The 18,814-nt window shown below is 42.8% G+C and overlaps 1 protein-coding gene across 1 annotated transcript in view; it reads left to right on the forward strand.

The window, feature by feature from the left end:
• The window catches only part of LOC100346814 (broad substrate specificity ATP-binding cassette transporter ABCG2-like), a 53,028-nt gene that overhangs the window by 21,611 nt on the left and 12,603 nt on the right, over positions 1–18,814 (forward strand). Inside the window, exons 7-11 of the mRNA XM_051819578.3 lie at positions 2,366–2,523; positions 11,411–11,562; positions 13,928–14,032; positions 15,166–15,416; positions 18,578–18,660. Coding sequence (XP_051675538.3) covers positions 2,366–2,523; positions 11,411–11,562; positions 13,928–14,032; positions 15,166–15,416; positions 18,578–18,660 — 749 coding nt within the window. The remainder of the gene's footprint in view (positions 1–2,365; positions 2,524–11,410; positions 11,563–13,927; positions 14,033–15,165; positions 15,417–18,577; positions 18,661–18,814) is intronic.

Raw genomic sequence — 18,814 nt, forward strand, 5'->3', positions numbered from 1 at the left:
GCTGCTTCCTATGACACTGACCATGTTTTGCTGTATTTTGTTTGGAAGAGTAACTGAAATGTCCCCATTTAGTCCTTATTTTTGTTTTCTGAGCTAGCTTTGCTTTGGCTCCACATATTTTCAGTAAAGTCCTTTCTTCTACTCTGTTCTTTACCACTAGGCATCATTACCCTAAGTTACTTGGATTCTTGAGGAAAATACACAAAGGCAGTTGGTGATGTCTTAGAATTCATGTGGTCTCATTGAATGAAATAATTGATTGAAATAACACATTTTAGGCCGGCGCCATGTCTCACTAGGCTAATTCTCTGCCTGCGGTGCTGGCACACTGGGTTCTAGTCCTGGTTGGGGCGCCGGATCCTGTCCCGGCTGCCCCTCTTCCAGGCCAGCTCTCTGCTGTGGCCAGGGAGTGCAGTGGAGGATGGCCCAAGTGCTTGGGCCCTGCACCCCATGGGAGACCAGGATAAGTACCTGGCTCCTGCCATCGGATCAGCGCGGTGCACTGGACGCAGTGCGCCGGCCGCAGCGGCCATTGGAGGGGGAACCAACGGCAAAGGAAGACCTTTCTCTCTGTCTCTCTCTCTCACTGTCCACTCTGCCTGTGAAAAAAAAAAAAGAAAAAGAAATAACACATTTTAGATGTTTTTTACTTTTCATGGAATTTTAAACAGAAAGTAGAGAACATTGATTGCTGTATTAATTATATGATTATTAGGTAATTAATACGAGTATGATTACTAATACTGTTCACCTAGATTTCTCAGTTGTTAACATCTTAGTCCATAATTACGTCAGGTTTTTTCTCACTGAAATAGTTTAAAGAAAGTCATACTTAACCCCTGCACACTCACTATGCATCTGTAAAACAGTGAAGACATTTGCCTACATTACCACAACACCATTATCAACAGAAGGAACAGTTTCTTCATAGCATCAACCGTGTCGCACCTGCATGCATTCACATTTCCCAGATTGTCTCCAGGTGACTTTTGTAGCTCGACTGATACTAGGATCCAGGGCACAAGGGCCGAGGTTGCATTTCACTCTCTCTTTGGAGACTCTTTTTTTAAAAATAACTTTTAAGAGTCCAGCGCTGTGGCGTAGCAAGTAAAGCCACCGCCTGCTCTACTTCTGATCCAGCTCTCTGCTATGGCCTGGAAAAGCAGTGGAAGATGGCCCAAGTGCTTGGGCCCCTGTACCCATACACCCATGTGGGAGTCGTGCAAGAAGCTCCTGTCTGCTGGCTTCGGATCAGCACAGCACTGGCTGTTGCGGCAAATTGAGGCGTGAACCAGCGGATGGAAGACCTCTCTCTCTCTCTCTCTCTGCCTCTCCTTCTCTCTGTGTAACTCTGACTTTAAAATAAATAAATAAATCTTAAAAAAAACTTTTAAAAGATTTATTTATTTTCATTTTATTTGAAAGGAGGAGAAACAGAACGACAGAGAGAAGGGTCTTCCATCCTCTCAATCTCTCCCCAAATGACCGCAACCGCTGGGGCTGGGCCAGGCTAAAGTCGGGAGCCTGGAACTCCATCCAGGTTGCTCACATAGGTGGCAGGGCCGCAGGTACGTAAGCCATCACCTGCTTCCTCCCAGGGTGCGCATTAGCGTGGGACTGGATGGGAAGCCGAGGAGCAGGACTTGAAGAAGCCACTCGAGTATGGGAAGCCGGCTTCCTGAGTGTGCCTTAACTGCCGTGCCAGCTGCCCACCCCGTCTCTGGAGATTCTTAATGTAAAAGTTGATTCCTACTTCCTGTCACCCCAAAGTCGTCTTCTTTTCACTACCAAAGTGACATCGTCTGGCTGAAAAAGTGGAACCCATTGCCCTGTAGAATATCCTGCCTTCTGGATTTGTCTGAAACAGTGGACCAGGGTTAATTCTGCGGGAGGCAGGGTGTGCACAGGGTCAGTCTGGGGTACCTCAGCGCTAATAGGGTGTGGGAGAGAGTGAGTTTCCTGGCTGCCCGCGTCCAGTCTCCTTCGTCCACCTGGCGACTGCCGACGTGAGTGAGGGAGGTTATTAGAAGACCTATCCATTCCTCTCCCATCTCTGTCTCCCCTTCTAGACTGTGATCCCACTATATCAGCGCCATGTTTGAGCATTCTAACCTGACTGTCTTAAAACTAGCTGACTTGGTAAGGAACACTGTGAACTGTTAGACCTGGGCCTCGTCAGCAGCTCTGACCCGAGCCGTAGTTCACACAGCAGACCACTGTCCTCCTCCCAGGCTTCATGGTTTGCTGTTTGTATTGAATGAGGACAGTGAGATGGAAAGTCTCCTAAGGGGTGGCGATGCTGGGAGGTCCCGGTGAGAGTGACTGTGGTGGTTTTGTTGACGGTGCTGATAAATTTGTGTTTTAGGTTGGAACTCAGTTTATCCGTGGGGTGTCCGGAGGGGAGAGGAAAAGGACCAGTATAGGAATGGAGCTCATTACGGATCCTTCCATCTTGTTCCTGGATGAGCCCAACACCAGCTTAGACTCAAGCACAGCAAATGCTGTCCTTCTGCTCCTGAAAAGGTAAACTCTGTGAGAACATTGTTCTTTGTAAAAATTATTTATTTATTCATGTGGCCACACCAGAGCTGGCAGGCCAAAGCCAGGAGCATAGAACTCCATCTGGGTCCTCTATGTTGATGCCTAGTCCCAAGCATTTGGGCCATCCTCCACAGCTTTCCCAGGTGCATTAGCAGGGAGCTGGATCAAGCCAGGGCATTAACTTGCTGCACCTGAGCGCCGACCCCTCTAGTTACTTTTCAATATTGAATTGAAATTGATTTCCTGCCCTGATCCTCAGTGAGCCAGCATACACTTGTGCATGTTGCTAACCTATGGTAGGTGCTTAAAAATGCTAACATTGAAGTGATTCTTCTCATAAAATCCTTTGAGTGATACTTTTGAATAGTGATTTTGGCCTTTGTTTCTTATAAGTGCTAACTCTGCTGAAAAGGTAGCTTAGTGCTGTCTCTGACATGGAGTGAGACCAGAGATCAAATCTAAGGCTTGCACCCTACTACATCAGGACACCTTGGCCAGTTTTGACCCTTTCGACCTTATCTGTAAAATGAAAGTGGTAATACCAGTGGAACTCCCTTATAAGAGTCCTGTGAAAATTGAAATGAAGTTATCTCTAAGGCATTCAGCAAAGATACTCCAAGTACTTGGTGATGTTAATCGAATCAGCAGTGAGAACTGGGCCTACCACCATTGCGTTGATGCTAGTGTATAAATACCTCTCACACTGGAGCATACTAACAGACAACCTGGAGTGCTGGTTAAAATTTTTTTTTAACTTTTACTTAATGAATATAAATTTCCAAAGTACAGCTTATGGATTACAATGGCTTCCCCCCATAACGTCCCTCCCACCCGCAACCCTCCCCTCTCCCACTCCCTCTCCCTTCCATTCACATCAAGATTCATTTTCAATTCTCTTTATATACAGAAGATCAGTTTAGCATACATTAAGTAAAGATTTCAACAGTTTGCCCCCACACAGAAACATAAAGTGAAAAATAGATGATTTTTTAAATGATGATGAAATCAGATCAGACCTATTGTCATGTTTAATCCCAGTGAGAGTCAAGTTGGGAATGGATAATTTCTTCTTCTTCTTCTACTTCTTCTTCTTCTTCTTCTTTTTTTTTTTTGTACAGAAGATCAGTTTAGTATACATTAAGTAAAGCTTTCAACAGTTTGCACCCCCATAGAAACACAAAGTGAAATATACTGTTTGAGTACTCGTTATAACATTAAGTCTCAATGTACAGCACACTAAGGACAGAGATCCTACATGAGGAGTAAGTGCACAGTGACTCCTGTTGTTGACTTTACAAATTGACACTCTTGTTTATGGCCTCAGTAATCTCCCCATGCTCCAGTCATGAGTTTCCAAGGCTATGGAAGCCCCTTGAGTTCTCTGACTCTTATGTTGTTTAGACAAGGTCATAGTCAAAGTGGAGGTTCTCTCCTCCCTTCAGAGAAAGGTACCTCCTTCTTTGAAGACCTGTTCTTTCCACTGGGATCTCACTCACAGAGATCTTTCATTTAGGTTTTTTTTTTTTTTTTTTTTTTGCCAGAGTGTCTTGGCTTTCCATGCCTGAAATACTCTCGTGGGCTTTTCAGCCAGATCCGAATGGCTTTAGGGCTGATTCTGAGGCCAGAGTGCTGTTTAGGACATCCGCCATTCTATGAGTCTGCTGAGTATCTCGCTTCCCATGTTGGATCACTCTCCCCTTTATTTATTCTATCGGTTAGTATTAGCAGGTACTAGACTTGTTTATGTGCTCCCTTAGACTCTTAGTCCTTTCATTATGATCAATTGTGAACTGAAATTGATCACTTGGACTAGTGAGATGGCATTGGTACATGCCACCTTGATGGGATTGAATTGGAGTCCCCTGGTATGTTTCTAACTCTACCATTTGGGGCAAGTCAGCCTGAGCATGTCCCAAATTGTACATCTCTTCCCTCTCTTATTCCCACTCTTATGTTTAACAGGGATCACATTTCAGTTAAATTTCAACACTTAAGAATAACTGTGTATTAATTACAGAATTAAACCAGTCATATTAAGTAGAGCAGATAAAAAAAATTACTAAGAGGGATAATGTATTAAGTTGTTCATTAACAGTCAGGGCTATGCTGATCAAGTCACCATTTCTCATAGTGTCCATTTCACTTCAACAGGTTTCCTTTTTTGTGTTCAGTCAGTTGTCACCGATCAGGGAGAACATATGGTATTTGTCCCTTTGGGACTGGCTTATTTCACTCAGCATGATGTGTTCCAGATTCCTCCATTTTGTTGCAAATGACTGGATTTCATTGTTTCTTACTGCGGTATAGTATTCTATAGAGTACATATCCCATAATTTCTTTATCCAGTCTACCATTGATGGGCATTTAGGTTGGTTCCAGGTCTTGGCTATTGTGAATTGTGCTGCAATAAACATTAGGGTGCAGACCACTTTTTTGTTTGCCAATTTAAATTCCTTTGGGTAAATCCCAAGGAGTGGGATGGCTGGGTCGAATGGTAGGGTTATATTCAGGTTTCTGAAGAATCTCCAGACTGACTTCCATAGTGGCTTCACCAGTTTGCATTCCCACCAACAGTGGGTTAGTGTCCCTTTTTCCCCACATCCTCGCCAGCATCTGTTGTTGGTAGATTTCTGTATGTGAGTCATTCTAACCGGGGTGAGGTGAAACCTCATTGTGGTTTTGATTTGCATTTCCCTGATTGCTAGTGACCTTGAACATTTTTTCATGTGCCTGTTGGCCATTTGGATTTCCTCTTTTGAAAAATGTCTATTGAGGTCCTTGGCCCATCTCTTAAGCGGGTTGTTAGATTTGTTGTTGTAGAGTTTCTTGATCTCTTTGTAGATTCTGGTTATTAACCCTTTATCTGTTGCATAGTTTGCAAATATTTTTTCCCATTCTGTCAGTTGTCTCTTCACTCTCCTGACTGTTTCTTTTGCAGTACAGAAACTTCTCAATTTGATGCAATCCCAATAGTAGATTTTGGCTTTGACTGCCTGTGCCTCCCGGGTCTTTTCCAGAAATTCTTTGCCTGTGCCAATATCTTGAAGGGTTTCTCCAATGTTCTCTAATAATTTGATGGTGTCTGGTCGTAGATTTAGGTCTTTAATCCACGTTGAGTGGATTTTTGTGTAAGGTGTAAGGTAGGGGTCTTGCTTCATGCTTCTGCACGTGGAAATCCAATTTTCCCAGCACCATTTATTGAATAGACTGTCCTTGCTCCAGGAATTGGTTTTAGATCCTTGATCAAATATAAGTTGGCTGTAGATGTTTGGGTTGATTTCTGGGGTTTCAATTCTGTTCCATTGGTCTATCCATCTGTTTCTGTACCAGTACCATGCTGTAGTATGTCCTGAAATCTGGTATTGTGATGCCTCTGGCTTTGTTTTTGTTGTACAAGATTGCTTTAGCTATTCGAGGTCTCTTGTGCCTCCATATGAATTTCAGCATCATTTTTTCTAGATCTGAGAAGAATGTCTTTGGTATCTTGATTGGGATTGCATTGAATCTATAAATTGCTTTTGGGAGAATGCACATTTTGATGATGTTGATTCTTCCAATCCATGAGCATGGAAGATTTTTCCATTTTTTGGTGTCCTCTTCTATTTCTTTCTTTAAGATTTTGTAATTCTCATTGTAGAGATCTTTAATGTTCTTGGTTAAGTTTATTCCAAGGTATTTGATTGTTTTTGTAGTTATTGTGAATGGGATTGATCTTAGCAGTTCTTTCTCAGCTGTGGCATTGCTTGTGTATAGAAAGGCTGTTGATTTTTTTGCATTGATTTTATATCCTGCCACTTTGCCAAACTCCTCTATGAGTTCCAATAGTCTCTTAGTAGAGTTCTTTGGATCCTCTAAGTAAAGAATCATATCGTCTGCAAAGAGGGATAGTTTGACATCTTCCTTCTCAATTTGTATCCCTTTAATTTCTTTTTCTTGTCTGATGGCTCTGGCTAAAACTTCCAGAAATATGTTAAATAGCAGTGGTGAGAGTGGGCATCCCTGTCTGGTGCCAGATCTCAGTGGAAATGCTTCCAACTTTTCCCCATTCAATAGGATGCTGGCTGTGGGCTTTTCATAAATTGCTTTGATTATATTGAGGAATGTTCCTTCTAGACCCAATTTGCTTAGAGTTTTCATCATGAAAGGGTGTTGAATTTTATCGAATGCTTTCTCTGCATCTATTGAGATAATCATATGGTTTTTCTGTTAATGTGGTGAATCACATTGATTGATTTGCGAATGTTGAACCATCCCTGCATACCACGGATAAATCCCACTTGGTCTGGGTGGATGATTTTTCTGATGTGTTGTTGTATTCTATTGGTGAGAATTTTATTGAGGATTTTTGCGTCTATGTTCATCAGGGATATTGGTCTATAATTTTCTTTCAGTGCTGCATCTTTCTCTGGCTTAGGGATTAAGGTGATGCTGGCTTCATAGAAAGAATGTGGGAGGATTCCCTCTTTTTCGATTGTTCTGAATAGTTTGAGAAGAAATGCAATCAGTTCTTCTTTAAATGTCTGGTAGAATTCAGCAGTGAATCCATCTGGTCCTGGGCTTTTCTTTGTTGGGAGAGCCTTTATTACGCTTTCAATTTCTGTTTCAGTTATGGTTCTATTTAGGTTTTCTATGTCTTCATGGTTCAACTTAGGTAGATTGCATGTGTCCAGGAATCTATCCATTTCTGATAGATTTTCCTGTTTGCTGGCATACAACTCTTTGTAGTAATTTCTGATGATTCTTTTTATTTCTGTGATATCTGTTGTTACATTTCCTCTTTCATCTCTGATTTTATTGATTTGGTTCTTTTCTCTTCTTTTTTTAGGTAGTTGGGCCAATGGGGTGTCAGTTTTGTTTATTTTTTCAAAAAAACAGCTCTTCGCTTGGCTGATTTTTTGTAATTTTTTTTTTGGATTCAATCCTGCTGATTTCTTCTCTGATTTTAATTATTTCTCTTCTCCTCCTAGATTTGGGTTTGGTTTGCTGCAGGTTTTCTAGGTCCTTGAGATGTGCTGAAAGCTCATTTATTTGGTACCTTTCCAATTTCTTGATCTAGACACCTATTGCTATAAACTTTCCTCTCAATACTGCTTTTGCCGTATCCCATAAGTTTTGATATGTTGTGTTGTTATCCTCATTTACTTCCAGAAAGTTTTTGATTTCTCTTTTGATTTCTTCTATGACCCAGTGTTCATTCAGGAGCATGTTGTTCAGTCTCCATGTGTTTGCATACTCTCTAGGGTTTCCTGAGTTGCTAATTTCCAACTTCATTCCACTGTGGTCTAAGAAGCTGCATGGTATGATTCTAATTCTTTTAAATTTGCTGAGACTTGCTTTATGGCCTAGTATGTGATCAGTCCTAGAGAAGGTTCCATGCACTGCTGAGAAGAATGTAAAGTCTTTAGGTGTAGGATTGAAAGTCTGTAGATATCTTTTAGATCCATTTGGGCAATAGTGTCGATTAAATCTGCTGTTTCCTTGTTGATCTTCTGTCTGGATGATCTATCTATTTCTGAGAGTGGAGTATTGAAGTCCCCCAGTACTGTTGTATTGGAATCTAAGTCTCCCTTTAAGTCCCTTAACATATCTTTTAAATAGACCGGTGCCCTGTAATTAGGTGCATATACATTTATAATAGTTACATCTTCCTGTTGAATTGAACCTTTAATCATTATATAGTGCCCCTCTTTGTCTCTCTTAACAGTTTTTGTGTTAAAGTTTATTTGGTCTGATATTAAGATGGCTACACCTGCTTTCCTTTGGTTTCTGTTGGCATGGAATATCTTTTTCCAACCTTTCACTTTCAGTCTGCATGCATCTTTGTTAGAGAGATGTGTTTCTTGTAGGCAACAAATAGTTGGGTGTTGTTCCTTAAGCCAGTCAGCCAGTCTGTGTCTTTTAACTGGACAGATCATGCCATTCACGTTTAATGTGGCTATTGATACATAGTGACTTTGCCCTGCCATTTTCCTGGAGATATTTTCTAGTATATGCTTTGAGCTTCCCATGCTCTTTTACTGGTAGGTGTTCTTCCTTTCCCTTCTTTCATATTGATGGCCGTGTTTCTGTGTTTCTGAGTGTAGCACATCTTTAAGTATCTTTTGCAGGGCCGGACGAGTGGCCACAAAGTCTTTCAATTTCTGTTTGCTATGAAAGGTCTTTATTTCACCTTCATTCACAAATGAGAGTTTAGCACGATATAATATTCTGGGCTGGCTATTTTTCTCTCTTAGCACCTGTGCTATGTCTCGCCATTCCCTCCTAGCCTGTAGTGTTTCTGATGAGAAGTCTGCTGTGAGTCTGATTGGAGATCCTCTGAGAGTAATCTGACGTTTCTCTCTTGCACATTTTAGGATCTTTTCTTTATGTTTCACTGTGGTGAGTTTAATTATAACGTGTCGTGGTGAGGATCTCTTTTGGTCATGTTTACTGGGGGTTCTATGAGCTTCCTGTACTAGGATGTCTCTGTCCTTCTCCAGACCCGGAAAGTTCTCTGCTAATATCTCACTAAAAAGGCCTTCTAATCCTTTCTCTCTCTTCATGCCTTCAGGAACTCCTAGAACCCGAATGTTGGTTTTTTTTAATAGTATCCTGTAGATTCCCAACAATATTTTTTAGATTTCTAATTTCCTCTTCTTTTCTTTGGTTTGACTGTATCCTTTCCTGTTCTCTGTCTTCTAAGTCTGATATTCTCTCTTCTGCTTCACCCATTCTGTTTTTAAGGCTCTCTAATGTGTTTGTCATTAGATCTATTGAGCTCTTCATTTCATTTTGATTTCTCTTCACTATCACACTTTCCTGCTCTACTAGTTTCTGCGTTTCATTTGATTCTTCCTTAAAATTTCATTTTCACGAGAGAGATTTTCAATCCTGTCCAATAAGGATTTCTGTACTTCAAGGATTTGTTTTTGAAAACTTCTAAATGTTCTTATCATAAATTTTTTGAAATCCGTATCTTGTATTTCTTCTATCTCATCATCTTCATAATCTTGGCTTGGGGTGTTTTGTTTATTTGGAGGCATCATAATGTCATCGTTGATCTTGTTCCCTCGATTTCTGTGTTTATTGCTTGGCATGGTTAATTATGTTTCCCTCACTGTGAGTTTTTTTTTTTTTATTATTATTATATTATGTCCGTGTTAAGTGGACTGCCTGCTGTTGGAGGAGCCTTGGAGGCTTGAGATGGGTGTGGCCTGAGAGCTCTGCTTGGTTCTTCAGGGTTACAGGTGTGCAAAGGTGACACCCTCACGTTATGCATGGTAAATCTCTCTTTATTTATTTATTTATTCATTTATTTATTTTATTTTATTTTTTGTTCAGGAGGTAAGTAATACTGCAAGGCTGAGCAGAATGGATGGTATTTAGCTTCCGATCTCTGGCTTCTACCCAAAGAGTCTGTGCAGGCTTGGTTTCTCCTGAGGACTCACACTGGGTTGCCTAGGCTACTGAATTGTAGCCTTAACTCTCCCCTTTTATTATGTATATCCCAGCTCTTTGTCTCTTGCTCGCCTTTGCAAGGTTGGCGGAGGGTGGAACTTGTCTGTACCAGTACGCCCCCACCTTTTTATTTATTTATTTATTTATTAATTTTTCCTTCTCTCCTGTAGTCAGTCTGCTGGACTTTCCCGCTTCAAAACCCGCGTCCCTCTAAAATTCTGTCTGCCGTTTCCCTGCCAATATCTCCGGTTACTGAGCTCACCTCCGCTTCCAGCGCCAATGTGTGGACTTGGAGCCCTGGGCGTCCCTCCTCTCCCCGCTGGTGTCTTTGTCACATAGACTCCCCTTCTGGCACTGGCGCTCTGACTCTGCGGCTCCCGTGGTTCAGCTTCCGCGTGGTGGGCGACCCTGCTCTCCCAGTAGGTCCTTTGAGTCACAGCGAATAGCTCCGGAAGAGTTTCCTCCGCAATTTTCCTTTTTCTGAGGCTACCGTAACTCCGCTTTTATTAAACTAAATTTTCCCGGACTATCGGGTGCGCGCCCTCACTATTCCGCCATCTTGGCTCCGCCCCCAAGAGGCGAGTGCTGGTTAAAATTACACAGGACTCCCTAGACCCATCTTCACAGATTCTAATGCAGCGACTGGAAAGACTACCCAGGAATCTGCCTTTTTAGTAAATGTTATAGTTGATTCTATACTCTCTATGGAGCACACTGTAAGAAACCCTCATCTTTTTTTAATTTTAAGACTTATTTATTTATTTGAAAGGCAGAGTTACAGAGAGAGAGAGAGGGAGAGACATGTGGGAGACCTGGATGCATGGTTCCAAGCACTTGGGCCATCTTCTGCTGCTTTCCCCAGCACATTAGCAAGGAGCTGGATCAGAAGTGGAGAAACTGAGACTTGAACTGGTAGGATGCCGGCATTGCAGGTGGTGGCTTAACACACTGTGCTACGACACTGGCTTCCCACACCTTTATTAATAATAGTATTGAAACCAGCTCTCTGCTGTGGCCTAGGAAAGCAGTAGAAGATGGCCCAAGTCCTTGGGCCCCTGCACCCACGTGGGAGACCTGGAAGAAGCTCCTGGCTCCTGGCTTTAGATCTGCGCAGCTCCAGCCATTGCGGACAACTGGGGAGTGAACCAGCAGATGGAAGACAGACACCTCTCTCTCTCTTTCTCTCTCTCTCTCTCTCTCTCTCTGCCTCTCCTCTCTCTGTGTAACTCTGACTTTTGAGTAAATATATAAATATTTTTTAAAAATAATAGCATTGAATGTATATTTCCCATCTTCCAGGTGGGTAATATGAGAGGTTAGAGAAAAATCAAATTAAATCAGGATCACGTGTTCCAAAGGCAGTACTAAATTATGTTACTAAGAAGTACAAGTTTCAGCTACTGAATGACTTCTTTTCTCTCTTTTAACTTAGAATGTCTACGCAGGGCCGAACCATCATCTTCTCCATTCATCAGCCTCGGTATTCCATTTTCAAGTTGTTTGATAGCCTCACCTTACTGGCCTCAGGAAAACTTATGTTCCATGGACCGGCTCAGCAGGCTTTGGAGTACTTCGCATCAGCTGGTATGGTTGACCCTTCCATGCAGAAGACCCTGCATTCCTAGAATCCTGAACAAGAACGAGAGGGGTCCATAGGAGCGCTGTCTGGTCTTTGGGTAGACGCACCATGAGTTCCGGCCCTCGAGACCTCTGTGGTCAGCTGGTGCTTGCTAGGATTGTTCCTCATTCTGCAGCACTTGCTTATTGCTTGGGTTGTTTTGCTTTTCCTGTTCTATTTGCATATGCATTCATGTGTGTGTCTGTGTGGTTTTTTTTTCTTCAAGATTTATTTATTTGAAAGGCAGAGTTACAGAGAGAAGGAGAGAGAGACACACACAGAGAAAGAGAGAGAGAGATCTTGCATTCTCTGGTTTATTCCCCAAAGGGCTCCAAGGGCTGAAGCCAGGAGTCTGAACTCCATCTGGGTATTCCAAAAGGGTAGTAGGGGCCTATGTACTTGGGCCATCTTCTGCTGCTTTCCCACGTGCATTAGCAGGGAGCTGGATTGTGTTTTTCTGTTGGGCCTATATCTCTGACCATTCCCTGAAAATTCAATAATTAACATATTGGGGGGGCGGTATTATGGCATAGTGAGTAAAGCCACCACCTGCGACACTGGCATCCCACATGGGGATTGGTTCAAGTCCTGGCTGCTCCACTTCTAATCCAGTTCCCTGCTAATGTGCCTAGGAAAGTGGTGGAGAATGCCCATTGTGGGAGACCTGAATGTAGCTCCTGGCTCTGCCCTGGCCTAGTCCTGGCCATTGTGGCTACTTGGGGAGAAAACCTGCAGATGGAAGATCTCTCTCTCACTCTCTCTCTTTCCCTCCCTCCCCGCCCCCCCCCCCCCCCCCGTAACTCTAGCTTTCAGGTAAATAAGTGAATCATTTTTTTTCCCTTTTATTTGACAGAGTTAGACAGTGAGAGAGAGAGAGAGACAGAGAGACAGGTCTTCCTTCCGTTGGTTCACCCCCCAAATGGCTGCTATGGCCAGAACTACGCCGATCCGAAGCCAGGAGCCAGGTGCTTCTTCCTGGTCTCCCACACAGGTGCAGGGTCCAAGAACTTGGGCCATCCTCCACTGCTTTCCCGGGACATAGCAGAGAGTTAGACTGGAAGAAGAGCAACTGGGACTAGAACCCGGTGCCCAAATGGGATCCTGGCACCGGAGGCAAAGGATTAACCAAGTAGCCATGGCGACAGCCCCAATAAGTGAATCTTTAAAAAAATAAAATTTGACATATTGGACTCACAGCCAATTATTCTGTCAGTTCAGCACTTTTGGAAAGGCCTAATATCACTGTCTTTTTGACCACATAATAGATTAGGTTTTATCACTTTTCCTCTTGTGGCAAATTGGTTTGTCTTGATAAGGACTCATGGAGCAGATCACAGATTTAGGCCTTGAAAGGGTGTGAGTGACCCATCAGCTAATATGAAGGCTAGTCCTAAATTTGATGTTGATGGACCAACATTTTTCATAATTCAAAGCTGTCTGGTTCTTTACATTTCAGATTAATTATGTGAGTTATTAAATGGTTCCTGTAGTCTGCTTCAGTTGGATAATTTAGATATGATTACTGATGATTCCTCATGACTCCAAATGAAGTTTTAAATATTCAGTCTTTCTTAACTTATTTTAAAAATCTCTAACAATTAAAGTAATCAAGAACATGATGTTTATAAAAGTTTATAAAAATGGAATTAAGAGGTTTATTTGGGTACAAAAACAGTGCATAGTTTTTTTTTATAACTTGCATTTTCCATAGACTTCTTGAAAATCCCTTGTACATGAGCCCGGCAGTCTAGGGCAGGTGAATCTAAGAGTCAGACTCTGGGCCCAGCTGAGTTCAGGTGGTTGTGCCCTAAGAAGGTGAGGTCAGGTCAGATGTGCTGTGTTGCACACATCCTGACAATGCTGCCCTGTAGGCTAGTTCTCTCCTTGGAATTCTGGCAGCGTGGCCAATGATGATGTGGACGTCTGCGTTCAGGAGAGGAACTCTTCCACCTCAGCCTTCCCAGACAGGGGGATGCACCTGGGCTTTTACTGTTTCTTTCTTGGGACCGATATTTAGCCTTTGGAGGAAGTACAGATGAGCAGCAGTGTATATTGGCAGCTGTTTCTGTGAGTTAAGATTGGTAAGGACTCACCGAAGATGAGGACCAGTCCAAGAGAGGTTTGGAACATACGTGTTCATGGGTACCAGAGACAGAGAATTATTGAAGTGTTGTGTGACTGCATATGTAAAAGGAAAGGCTAATTTAATGAAGGCAGTGGAGACGTTGTTAGTTCTTGGCTTCCCGAGCCACTCCTCCTGCTCCCTCTGAAGTGAATCCTCTCTCTTTTCCAAGGTCATCTTTGTGCTCTTGGGGTTGCCTTCTTTTGTAGGTTACCGCTGTGAGCCCTACAACAACCCTGCGGACTTCTTCCTGGATGTGATCAATGGAGACTCCTCTGCTGTGGTGTTAAGCAGAGAGGAAGAGGGCAGTGAAGGTAAGTGAATCTAAGGGATTTTTGCCTGATTGATTGACTAAAGTTTAGCAATGAAATGACTCATTAGCCTGGGGGAGGGAGTGATTCCCTGGGGGTAGTGTGGATGCCTGGGTTTGCTGTCTGGCTCCAGCCTCCAATTCCAGTTTCCTCGAATGCATTCTGGGAGGCAGCAGTGGTGACACAGTCATTGGGTTCCTGCCACTGAGGTGAGAGGCCTGGATAGAATTCCTGGCTCTGGCCCTGGTCCAGTGCTGGCTGTTGTGGGCATTTGGGAAGTGAACTGGTGGATGAGAGAGTGCTCTCTCTCTGGCCTCTCAAATAAAACAAAAATTAAAACATGATTGATTCGTCAATGGTATGTTAATAAATTTCCTAGTGCCAGTTAACACATAAATTTTGTTCTCCATGAATGCTGTGGGTGTTTTTTATTTAATTTATGAAAGAGCATTTATATGATATGTCTATTCTAAGGGGAGAGTCCATGAAAATACTAATTGTTTACATTGTATTTAAAAATTCTTGGCACCTGATGCATTTGTGCATAGGAGAAAGCAAATCTTTTTTGAAGATTTATTAATTTGAGATGCACAGTTACAGAGGGAGGAGGGGCAGAGAGAAAGGTCTACCATCTGCTGGTCCACTCACCAAATGGCCGCATTGGCTGGAGCTGAGCTCATCTGAAGCCAGGAGCCAGGAGCTTCTTCTCTGTCTCCATCGTGGGTGCAGGGACCCAAGGACTTGGGCCATCCTCTACTGCTTTCCCAGGCCACAGCAGAGAGCTGGTTTCAATACTATTATTAATAAAGGTGTGGGAAGCCATCTTCTACTGTTTAAAGAAATGATTATATCTCTGTATGGTAAGCCATCTATTTTAGAAGAATGAGGTTCCAAATAATTGGAGCAAGGTCAGTTATGTTTGCTGCATGCCTAAGATTGTGGCATCGGTCAGGTCGAGTAGCTGTGTTTTGCTAACGTCTAAAGCAGTGACAGAGCCGGAAATGTTTTGTACTCAAGCTTTAGCATTAAGATGTTTTGAGAATCTGAGAAAGGGGTGGCAGGGAGATGAGCCAAGTCAGTTGTTGTTGTTAGTTTGTCAGTAATGGTTCCCTTCCTTGTCTCCTTTTATTCCCAAGCCAACAGTACTGAAGAGCCTTCTAAGAGAGAGAAGCCACTCATAGACACGTTAGCCGAGTTTTATACCATGTCCTGCTTCTACAGAGAAACAAAAGCGGAACTAGATCAACTCGCAGGGGCTCAGAAAAAGAAGAGGAGCATAGCCTTTAAGGAGATCACTTATGTCACCTCCTTCTATCATCAGTTCTGCTGGATCATCAGGCGTTCATTCAAAAATTTGCTGGGCAATCCTCAGGCCTCCATAGCTCAGGTAGCCTGACAGGTTCTTTCAATTAAGCCATGAAATACTCACTTGGGAAGATTTTGGTTCTGATGTACTCTACTCCTGACTCTGTGTGTCTTCTACCCACACGTCTGTTTATTTGTTACTCCTACACCCTTTGGGATGTAGGACAAGTAAAACACAGTCATGTTCTTATTCTTGGGAATTTTTTTTTTTTAAGATTTCTGTATTTATTTGAAAGTGTTACAGTGAGATAGAGAGATCTTCCATCCACTGGTTCACTCCCCAAATGCCTGCAATAGCCAGAACTGGGACAGTTCTTATTCAGATTTATAAATACTGGAATGTTAGCTTAAGAGGAAATAAACCTTTTTTGGTAAAAGGCCGGGTAAATGTAGGTTTTGTGGGTAATGTGGTATCAGGTTGTCATTCCTGCCACTTTAGCCTGAAAACAGCAGAACTAAGACCTAAATGAACGAACATGCAGTATTCCAATAAAACGTTACTCATGGACACTGAAATTTTAGTTTTTGTATAAATTTTTTATTGCAAAAAATACTATTTTTATATACTCCCCACCCCCATCATTACAAAAAAATGGGAAAACCATCCTCAGTTAGTGGGCTGAAAAAAAAAATAGCTGGCTGGCTCTATTTGACTTATGGCTTGTTGTCTTTCATCTTGTGTATTTTTTGCTTCTCGAAGTTTTTGAATATGGAGTTGTTAGAATGTTTAATGGCTTCCTGCTGATAAGGCTTGTGTCTGTTGTCTTACAGCTGTACTTTGGTTAGGATTAGTTATTTATTGATAGAACTCAGACTTGGCTTCTAACTAAAGGTTGTATTTGGAAGATCTTGGATTGAGATCTTTATTTTTACTTGAAAGGTGGAGAGACAGAGAAAGAGAGAGAGAGAGAGAGAGAGAGAGAGAGAGAATGGTCCCTTCATACTTGGAAGGTTTCCTGATCAAATCAGTTTGGAAGACATTCCCATTAATCTCTTGTAGATACATTGTTTCTATGAGCATATTAAACATTTGATTATGGATAAATTTCTTTCTTTTTCCAGTGACAGTCACAAGCATCTCTCAGAACATACCTTGAGAAATGTTGGTTAAGCACATTTGAACATCTGTAGCCTTGTATTTAAAACAGAAGCCAGAGATCAGAGATCTGATACACAGAAGTCATGGACAGGGTCACGTGCTACATTGTCTAAGGTTTAGTTTGCCTGTTTGTTTTCTTTTCCTTCATGTAAGAAAGAATAACATGGGCACACCTTGTAAATACGTGACACAATTAAATACTTTAACTACTTTGAAACCGTTAGGAAACTTCCTAATGATAATTCTCACAGTGTTAGTATAAGATATCAAGTTTTGAGTGCAAAAGAAACAAATATGAGTGGCCAGTTGGAAAAGCCCAAATATTACTTTTTTTTTTTTTTTGACAGGCAGAGTTTGACAGTGAGAGAGAGACAGAGAGAAAGGTTTTCCTTTTTCCGTTGGTTCACCCCCCAAATGGCCGCTACGGCTGGCGCTGTGCCGATCGAAAGCCAGGAGCCAGGTGCTTCCTCCTGGTCTCCCTTGCGGGTGCAGGGCCCAAGCACTTGGGCCATCCTCCACTGCCTTTCTGGGCCATAGCAGAGAGCTGGACTGGAAGAGGAGCAACCAGAACAGAATCCGGCACCCCAACCAGGACTAGAACCCGGTGTGCCAGCGCCGCAGGCGGAGGATTAGCCTAGTGAGCCCCGGCGACTGCCCAGCCCAAATATTCTTAAAAGTTATACGTAAGATGCCATTTGGGATGCCCGCATCCTCTACAGCTGTGCCTGGGTTCATGTCACAGCTGTGCTATCCATTCCCGCATCCTCCTAATGGATGCCCTGGGGGGCAGCAAGGGTTGGCTCAGGTCCTTGGGTCCCTGCCATCCATGTGGGAGACAGGCATTGAGTTCCAGGTTCTGGGTTTTGGCCTGGACCAGCCCTGGCTATGGTGGCTGTTTGAGGAGTGAACCATTAAATGGGAGATGTCTCTGTCTGTTTTTGTTTCTCTGCCTTTCAAATAATAAAATACAAGGTTATACCATGGGACAGTGTACCTCTAGTAAAGATGTGTGTGCCTGCTTGTTGATAGGGTCATCAGCATTCATTTGGGAAGCTTAACCTGGTGAAGTGGCATCGTTTTTTTGTGAGGGTAATGAAATTATGCAGGCAATGGATTTCCAAATTTCTGTCTTATTAGCCGAGGAAATTTGAAAGGACATCTCTGTAAGTGACACATCTAAGTAGTGTTTTTTCTAGATCGTGCTCTTGACAGGTCACAATGCGCTTTTTCCACTTTGATTTGCTTCATGCCAGCCATGTCCTTGAGTGATTATAATGCTAACTGAAGTGTCTTTAAGAGACCCTGAATCCTAAAAGCAGATGTGATATTTGTCTAGTCTCTTTAGAAGCAAGCCACACAGATTGAATGGGCGAAGGTAGATAAGGAGGTGAGAGTCTGCAGCCTCGGTGTGCAGCACGGGCTGTAGGGCTCCTTGGCTGAGGCTGGTGGAGCAGAGTGCCAGGGAGCAGCACCAGAAGCCCCAGGTGCCCACACGGAATGCTGGCTGATGCTTTGGTGACCATGACCTTGCACTTTCCCAGGGCAGGCGTGCCACTGCCACTCCCCCCCAGAGCTTGGATAGGCAGACTTCAGTGTGCCTCTGCCTTCCCTGATATGAACAATTCCATTGTTAGATTTTGCGTATGTGTGTTTTTAAACTTTTATTTATTTCCAAGGTTCAGAATAAGAACATCCTGTTTTCCCTTGAACCACTAGAATTATAAAACAGGGCCTGTTCCCGGGCACACAGGGTGAGAGTTCAGCTTAGGGTGTGGTCCCTTGGACTTTGGATTCTTCCTCTAAAAGCAGAGCCCTGGGAATCTCCACTTTTCTGATTTGTTGTCTTCAAAGCCCAGAGAACTAAAGTTTTAATTTAATTTAGAAAGAAGTCTCATGTGTCCCGTGTTATTCTGCCAAGGACTCTGGGCCAGGTCACTCACAGTGTCTAAGCTATTGGAGACAGCTGATTGAGTAGATACATATGCAATAATAATGATTGAGTAGATACATATGCTATAATAATGAATGGTTTAGGTGTGTTTTTATCTCTAATTGAAACTCTTTTCTGTTTCTCTTTTGAAAAGATAATTGTCACAACTGTATTGGGACTGGTTATAGGTGCCATTTACTTTGGGCTAGAAAATGATTCTGCTGGAATCCAGAATAGGTAAGTCAGTGTGGACCTTGGATCTTTTTTTTTTCTTTCTTTCTTTTTTTGAGAGGCAGAGTGGACAGTGAGAGAGAGAGACAGAGAGAAAGGTCTTCCTTTTGCCCTTGGTTCACCCTCCAATGGCCGATGCGGCCGGTGCATTGCGGCAAGG

This window comes from Oryctolagus cuniculus, chromosome 8 (genome assembly GCF_051225735.1).
Source record: "Oryctolagus cuniculus isolate XC-2025 breed Fujian yellow rabbit chromosome 8, ASM5122573v1, whole genome shotgun sequence".
NCBI classification, from domain to species: domain Eukaryota; kingdom Metazoa; phylum Chordata; class Mammalia; order Lagomorpha; family Leporidae; genus Oryctolagus; species Oryctolagus cuniculus.